Genomic DNA, 9,199 nt, shown 5'->3' with positions numbered 1-9,199 from the left:
TATAGTAAACAATCTAAATTATATTGTAAACAAACTCAATTATATTGTAAACATTCTGTTTATCCCCTATTGTACATGATCTATATTACATTTGATAATTCTAAATTGTATTGTAAACACTTTACATTATATTATAAACCCTTAACATTGTATTGTAAACACTTTACATTGAATAATTAACACCCTAAATTATATTGTACATGATCTACATTACACTTAATAATGCTAAACTGTATTATATACATTCAACATTATATTGTAAACACTCTACATTATATTGTAAACATTGTACATAAGATTTAAACACTCTCAATTATATTGTAAACACTCTACATTAAATTGTTTACACTCTCAATTATATTGTTAATATTCTATATTAAATTCTACATGATCTACATTACACTTTATAATGCTAAATCGTATTATAAACATTCTACATTGTATTGTAAACACATAACATTATATTGTAAACATTCTACATAAGATTTAAAAACTCTGCATTAAATTGTAAACAATCTACATTAAATTGTTTACACTCTAAATTATATTGTAAAAACTCTACATTAAATTGTTAACACTCTCAATTATATTGTAAACACTCTCAATTATATTGTAAACACTCTATATTATATTGTAAACACTCTATATTATATTGTAAACACTCGATATTATATTGTTAACACTCTATATTATATTGTAAACACTCTATATTATATTGTAAACACTCTCTATCTTATTGTACATGATCTACATTAAACTTAATAATGCTAACTTGTATTATATACATTCTACATTGTATTGTTAACACATAACATTATATTGTAAACATTCTACATAAGATTTAAACACTCTACATTATATTATAAACAATCTATATCAAATTGTAAACACTCTACATTAAATTGTTAACACTCTATATTATATTGTACAATGAACTACATTACACTTTATAATGATAAATTGTATTATATACATTCTACATTGTATTGTAAACATTCTACATAAGATTTAAACACTCTACATTATATTGTAAACACTCTATATCAAATTGTAAACACTCTACATTAAATTGTTAACACTGTATATTATATTGTACATGATCTACATTAAACTTTATAATGATTAATTGTATTATATACATTCCACATGGTAATGTAAACACATAACATTATATTGTAAACACTTTATATTATAATGTAAACATTCTGTATTATACTTTTAACATTCTACATAATATTGTAATCGTTGTGTGTTAAATTGTACATGATATACATTACATGTTCTAATTCTACATTGTATTGTAAACATTCTGTATGATTTTGTAAACACTTTACATTATATTGTATAATATCCCAGAAAATACTTGCCAGATTACTCAAATAAAAAACAAGCCAAGGATGCTGTGGGTATTTTGTACAAGTTAATAAAATAATTGTTTATAAGAGTCAGTGACCTATTCCTTGTGTAAAAAACAGATAGCTAGAAGACCAGGGGTTTTCAACATTGGGGTCATTTTCTTTGTGGGATATTAATCGCTTTGAAAACCCTTGCCTTAGATATGCATACCTCATTTAGGATAACATTTTTACAAAACCGCGCACGAAAGCGATCAAAATCGGAGTTGATATAAATACAAGCAACAATATATGATCATTCAAGATCTATTGATGCATTGTCAATATCGGATATTGTATTGTCAATATCGGATATTGCATTGTCAATATAGGATATTGCATTGTCAATATCGGATATTGCATTACCAGTTTCGGATATTGCATTGTCAGTATCGGATATAGCATTGCCAATATCGGATATAGAATTGCTAATATCGGATATTGCAATATCAGTATCGGATATTGCATTGTCAATATCAGATATTGCATTGTCAATATCGGATATACCATTGCCAATATCGGATATAAATACAATCAACAATATATGATCATTCAAGATCTATTGATGCATTGTCAATATCGGATATTGTATTGTCAATATCGGATATTGCATTGTCAATATCGGATATTGCAATGTCAATATCGGATATTGCATTACCAGTTTCGGATATTGCATTGTCAGTATCGGATATAGCATTGCCAATATCGGATATAGAATTGCCAATATCGGATATTGCAATATCAGTATCGGATATTGCATTGTCAATATCAGATATTGCATTGTCAATATCGGATATACCATTGCCAATATCGGATATTGGATTGCCAATATCGGATATTGCATTACCAGTATCGGATATTGCATTGCCAATATCGGATATTGCATTGCCAATATCGGATATTGCAATACCAGTATCGGATATTGCATTACCAATATCGGATATTGCATTGTTAATATCGGATATTGCATTACAAGTATCGGATATTGCATTACAAGTATCGGATATTGCATTGTCAGTATCGGATATAGCATTGCCAATATCGGATATAGAATTGCCATTATCGGATATTGCATTGTCAATATCGGATATTGCATTGTCAACATCGGACATACCATTGCCAATATCGGATATTGCATTGTCAATATAGGACATACCATTGCCAATATCGGATATTGCATTGCCAATATCGGATCTTGCATTGCCAATATCGGATATTGCATTGCCAATATCGGATATTGCATTGTCAATATCGGATATTGCATTGTTAATATCGGATATTGCATTGTCAATATCGGATATTGCATTACCAGTATCGGATATAGCATTGCCAATATCGGATATAGAATTGCCAATATCGGATATAGAATTGCCAATATCGGATATTGCATTGCCAATATCGGATATTACATTGCCAAAATCGGATATTGCATTGCCAATATCGGATATTGGATTACCAGTATCGGATATTGCATTGCCAATATCAGATAGAGCATTGCCAATATCGGATATAGCATTACCAATATCGGATATAGCATTACAAATACCGGATGTTGAATTTGGCATGAAAACGGAAACATTTTCATGATCCTCCTACCAACAGATAATATTACGCCAATCTGATTAAAATAAAATTTGGAGGCTTCGTCTGATGTTTTTTTCTGAACGTTACTACACTATTGTTCACTTGCAAGACACAAATTCAAACAAAGCATCAGGAATCTCATTTCAATCAGATATTTCAATATTGGTAGGCGATAGAAATACTATGAGCTTCAAAATCAATATTGTTTTTCCTACAATAAAGATGAGTTGCGGGATGAGTCAGAGCGTTTTTCTCTAAATTAGTTACATACCACCACCCACCCATAGTGATGTTCGGCAGGTCATTGCAAGGTCTGTCATACGTACAGAAACGTTGAAGGTTCGGACTGCCTAGTGTGTCACCGGAAGCATCACTTACAGCCCCAACAGTAGCTTTATACAGTAAGGACTCGTCATCCAATGTAAATGAATCATACAAGATACTGAATCCAACATTGGTATCACCATTACTACAATACAATTGTACTTTCTTCGGTCCGTTATAGAACGATGATAATTTATGCATCCACTCTAGCCCCATCCACAAGTTCAAATTGAAACCAAATGCGTATTTATATTCACTCCATGTTCTGTTAAATCTCAAATCAAATATCCTTGGGTTCCTTACCATGATGACCGTCTCGCCTCCCGCATTACAAACGGATACGAATGCGAGTTGTGATGTTGTTGGTTTGGTAAGGACGCTGGTAAAAACACCCGAAGCCAGATAAACATTCGCGTCCTTCGCCTCTTTACAATCTGGAAAATACATTTGTAAACAATAAATCAATTCGGTCTCCAACCGTGATGACATATTCGAACGTAAACCGAAACGTCTGAATCTATTCCAGCCTCTGATAGTTATTTGGACAGTTAGTCAAACTGTCCAAAAATTTGAACATGCAACGTATTATTGCACAAGAGCTACGTTCGAAACTTATGACCGCTATACTTAATATGGACCAAACTGGTGGTCGCTATGGTTAGGAATTTTAGGTTGTAACATTGCAGGTAAGTATTGTTACGAAAGCACAGGCACAGGCATGCAGGCTTAACCTCTAGTGAGAGAGTATTTTTTGTACAGTTAGTTTGAATAATATAATATAATATATATATAATTTCAATATTATGAAATAAAAATCGTTAGTATGATATAGGAATAGTATTGCCATATAAAGAGCTACTTTCGACCGTTAGAAGCAGAGTTATTGCCCTTGCCCCAAAATCTTGAATATTTACCATTCGCATGCCGTGGTGGGCGTATATGGCTGTGGTCCACTATCTTAATATTATGAAATGAAAATCGAGCCTAGATTATGAAGTCAGAACTATATATATTTCTAAGTGCTGTTAAATTTAGTTTAGTTAGAATTTAAAAACAATCCAGCAGTACCGATTCATCGATGTAAAGCCTCAAAATTGACCAATTGACGACCTACCATGTACATATCTCTCACAATTGTTTCCGGTAAAACCATTCCGGCAAGTACAACCATTGTTGAACGTTCCTCCGTTTAAACAACCATTGTCGTTAGAGGGTATATATTCTTCATTCTAAAACGAAATACGTAGAAGTAACGTTATAGAGCCTTAAATTGAATTGAAAGAATACATTATATTACGAAGACATTAAATTACAAAGAACTTGGCATTTAATGACATGTAATCACAATCAAAGATAAGTTGCATTGACAGAGGCTTTCCATTTATACAGAGCTGGCACTTACAGATCACGCTGCGTCTAAAAGATGTTGCATTTACAAAGACATTTCACTCAGGGATACGTCACATTTACATTGTTACATATATCGTATGTAACGTTGACACATACTCTGCAAGGCGTTATGTATAGATGCGTGAATGTAACATTTCTGTGAATAGAACGTCTTTGTAAATATAATGGCTTTGTAAATATAACGTTTTTGTAAATATAACTGCTTTGTAAATATAAATATAACGTCTTTGTGAATATAAATATAACGTCTTTGTGAATATAAACATAACGTCTTTGTTTATATAAATAAATCTTCTTTGTGAATATAACGGCTGTGTACATATAAATAGTAAATAGAACGTCTTTGTAAATATAACATCTTTGTAAATATAACGTCTTTGTACTTTATTACTGCTTTGTAAAAAAAACAGAACGTCTTTGTACTTTATTTCTGCTATGTAAATATAGATAGAACGTCTTTGTACTTTATTACTGCTTTATAAATATAAACATAACGTCTCTGTTTATGTAACGTCTTTGAACGTGCAACATCGTTGTAAAGTTAACCTTACCTTCAGCAACAATCTATAACCAAAGTTATCCATCAGTGGAAAACTGTTACAAGTTACATCGAAAATTCCTTCATGAAAGGTACATTTGACAACACCAGAGTCAGACTTGACAGTCAGAGCTCGACACCAGGAGTTTCTTCCACAGTAAAAATAACAGTAGAACACGTTCCGAATCGTCCAAGTTTCCTGGACCATCACATCAGCGTAATGATCTTTACAGACTGTAAAATCTTGTAGATCAGTTACAGAAACACATTGGGTGTATCTTATAATCACCAGTAAATAAATGTACATCAGAGACATCTTGTAATACTGCAATTTACAATGTACGATATCTACGTATAAATCTCTTAAAGACTGTTCTCCTCGGAACAATTCTACTCCAAGTTGGCGAAGTGTCACATCCGGTAATTTCAATGAACAAAAATATCGTCGTCTGAAATTGAAAATTGTTACTGGAAAAAGTAGTGTTTTAATAGATTTTGGTAACTCTCTCCATGATAATTACCGGCTACCGATGTAAGATGCTTACATGGCACTATGCGAACATTTTTATCTCCTTCAAACTAGTAGATTATCTAACAAATTGCATCTCTAGACGTGAAACCAGGCTAGAACTTTCCGAGACTCACAGCTTCAATAGATATACAATCATTTAGTATTCTGGTTAATGATATCTCTACCTTGTCGCTATCTGATCTTGGTTCATTGGACTGTTAATAATTCTTAAAGGCACACAGTGTGTTGTTATTGACAGGTATATTTTAAATATATATAATTATCACATGCAATGAAGAATTTGAAATGGTGATGAAATTTAAAATCGACATAATCACGTTTATGCACGTAAAACTACCCTCTACCAGTTAAAACTCTTTTGTCGGAATAACATGTCAAAAATCATCCATAATCATATTCGAACAGGTTTATAATTTTATTCAGCTCAGATAAAGATTGTGTATTACCTAGTCTTTCAACCAATATCACCAGTACTGAGATGTATATAACACTCATGTTAATATGTTTAGTTTTATCTCAAAATAACTAATTTATTCCTTTTTCATCATTTTCTCTTTTTGCATTATATATCATGTAATTATTTTTTCAGGAGAGGGGTAATATAGGCGAAAGCCTGTTCCCCAATCCTTTTCATTATTATATGAATAAAATATTGTTAAAAACACATATATTGGTGAATACTGGGAGAAAAGATTCAGTCACAATTCCGGATCTAATTAAACTGGCACTCCCCTTTAAATGCTATTTGAACCATTATGACTGAAAACTGGTTTCATAAAAATCATTAAACAAGGATTACCTTCTCTATTGACATGATTGATAAAAACACATAAATATATATGTGGTCACTGGGAGAAATGGTTCAGACTCCATCCCTATTTACATGAAACTGTCACTCACTTCCCTTTAAATCCCATTTTCACCATAATGACTGAAACCTGGTACTCTAATTGAAGTTGAAGGTTCTACTTCTTGTTACCTTCTTTACCTTTTGAGCTTAGCTTATTGCGTCAGTCTTTCAGCTGGCTGGGTTGATCTGAATGACATTGTCTAGTTGTTCGCAGAGAGGACGAAAACCAGGTTCTTGGTGCTACAGGTTGGGAGCACTCCTTCCTTAAACCCTGGAATTACTACCGTTGTCTAAATTAAAGACCTCTCTCTGTATTAGCGTTCGGGGAAAAAAACATAAGTGATAAATATATACATTCTTCAGAAAGTGATGAAACCCACAAACTTAGATCCACTAGTGTTCGGGGATGAGCCGCAAAACAAAGTATTTATGAGTTAAAGGCTGTCTGTGAACATTCCCCAGAATTAGCACCATTGTAATTATTAAGGACCTTTCCTGTACTAGACTATATACAACGCTAACCACGGTTGATATGAACATTTTCAAGTTGTTCATAGGACAAAAACACAGGTACTTGGGCTACATGCTATGTGCGTATCCCCCAATAAGTGAAACCCCATAATTAGCACTTTCGTCTTGATTTTAGACCGTTCCCTGTACTAGAATAGACACGGCGCCTACCTCGGTTGATATGAACAAGATTGTTTTAAGGTGGAAGAAGATACCATCTAGATTTATTTGTTACGCCAGAATTTTACCATAACGCACACGAAAACATTGTTTCAGAGGGTGCCAGTACCAGTATTTCGCATTTCATACCTGTCAATTAAGTGTTACGTTAGAATCTTTGTGAGGTAGTACTTGGAGGTTGATATGATAATAACTAATATATTCGACATACATCTACAAACTACAGGAAGGAAGTAAGACTGGAGATACGCAGGTTTTTGTTTTGTAAACTCGATCTCCAGGAACTAAATTCTATGAAGTAGCTTGTCAATCGGTTGCTGTCTCTATACTGTTGTTTATTGTTTGATTCTATTATATTATTCCTTATATGTGATATTATAACAATAAGAGATATAATAATATCATTACATGTGGTTAAAAAAAAAGTTCAAATAATGTACTCTACGCTTCTGAATTCTCTTGCGAAAAATATAGACAGCTTTCATTTATGTATACAAAAGGTGAATTTACTAATTTATCGAGTTGCTTCAAGCTTGTTTGAAAGTTTTGATCAAATCTATTTTAGATCAATATAACTGTAATTCCTTGGCGAGTTTTGTTGTTTTCTTTCAACACAGTCAAAACATTATTTCATCTTTAAAGAGATAGGAAAAGACACTTTAAAAATCCGGGAGGATTCGTATTTATTGAAACTACGTTGTTTTGAGATGAAAAATTATGACCTGAATCTCTAGTGTGTCATTTTAATCCCAGAATACAGCTATTCATCTTCACAATGTCAAGCTATCTCCAACTTGAGTACTTTACCTTAACTGCAATAGTCACCTTTCTTGTATCATGGAAGTTTGTAAATGGAGCGATTTGATTGGACTGTACACTAGCAAATACAGCCAATCAGAGCCCTTTGACAGAAAGACTCTATAAGGTTTATTTACGAAGTTGGTGATGGTTTGACATTCGCCATTCGACTACCAATCAACAAGAAATACCATGATCAGAACGAGTTTGGAAGAATGAAGAAGATCGAGTAACGTACGCCACACCATCCAGGGCCGAGTTTCACGGCCATGTTATTCGACCCGACCAGATCTAACGAAGAATCAACAACCAAACCAACGACACAGAATCATCCAATTTGAACCAATCCAACTACTAACTACTACGACTACCAACAACTGCCTAGTTTGCGATATCAGCAGCCTCTGGAAGCGAACGTTAACTGGTCATCTACCAACCAACCGACCTAGTTTGACACTGTGAAGATGGTAGCTCTTGTGCCAAACTCAGTTCTTTTGCTTGATAAAATAAATCATATTTATATATCTTGTAATCGAACAAAAATGTACTTAAACCTCGGCCAGTGCTTTACTGCTTTTTATAAACTTCCTCACTCTTAAAACTAAAAAGAGATTGTCATCACTTTTCTGATCGATATTATAAATATACCAATGACGTCTTAATAATGGACCGATCTATGAATCCAATCTATTGCCAAAACGGTTTATGAAAGTATAAAAAAGTTATTTTATGTTACATATTATTCATAATAATGTTAATCATATAATTGCAGTGTTTGAATTCTACATTATTTTGTAAACATTCTACATTATATTGTAAACATTGTATTATAAACGATTAACATCATATTGTTTTCATTCCTCATTACATTGTTTACATCATATTGTATATTGATTTCATTGTATATATTCTACAAACAGTGGCGTTTCTAGGAAACAATAGGTAAGGGGCCGAGCAAGGGCCCCAAAATTTCACAGGGGGCCACAGACCATTCTTTCATTACGCAAATTGATAAAATAAAAATTGAAAGTGGGGGTGGGGGGGGAGTTGGGGCAAAAGCCGGGCCAGACTTTTTCGGG

At 32.9% G+C, this 9,199-nt stretch overlaps 2 protein-coding genes across 2 annotated transcripts; both read right to left on the bottom strand.

Moving 5' to 3' along the window:
• Nucleotides 1–1,953: 1,953 nt before the first annotated feature.
• LOTGIDRAFT_176303 (hypothetical protein) lies at nucleotides 1,954–2,784 on the bottom strand (the record flags this gene model as incomplete). Its single annotated transcript, XM_009068837.1, has 1 exon — nucleotides 1,954–2,784. The coding sequence occupies one exon, from the start codon at nucleotides 2,782–2,784 to the stop codon at nucleotides 1,954–1,956; it is 831 nt and encodes a 276-aa protein (XP_009067085.1).
• A 350-nt stretch (nucleotides 2,785–3,134) lies between these two features.
• Nucleotides 3,135–3,608, bottom strand: LOTGIDRAFT_146664 (hypothetical protein; the record flags this gene model as incomplete). Its single annotated transcript, XM_009068836.1, has 1 exon — nucleotides 3,135–3,608. The coding sequence occupies one exon, from the start codon at nucleotides 3,606–3,608 to the stop codon at nucleotides 3,135–3,137; it is 474 nt and encodes a 157-aa protein (XP_009067084.1).
• Nucleotides 3,609–9,199: the final 5,591 nt, after the last annotated feature.

Source organism: Lottia gigantea (assembly GCF_000327385.1).
Source record: "Lottia gigantea unplaced genomic scaffold LOTGIsca_944, whole genome shotgun sequence".
Classification (NCBI taxonomy): Eukaryota; Metazoa; Mollusca; class Gastropoda; family Lottiidae; genus Lottia; species Lottia gigantea.
The sequence above is the reverse complement of the archived record's forward strand: the minus strand, read 5'-3'. Positions and strand labels throughout refer to the sequence as shown.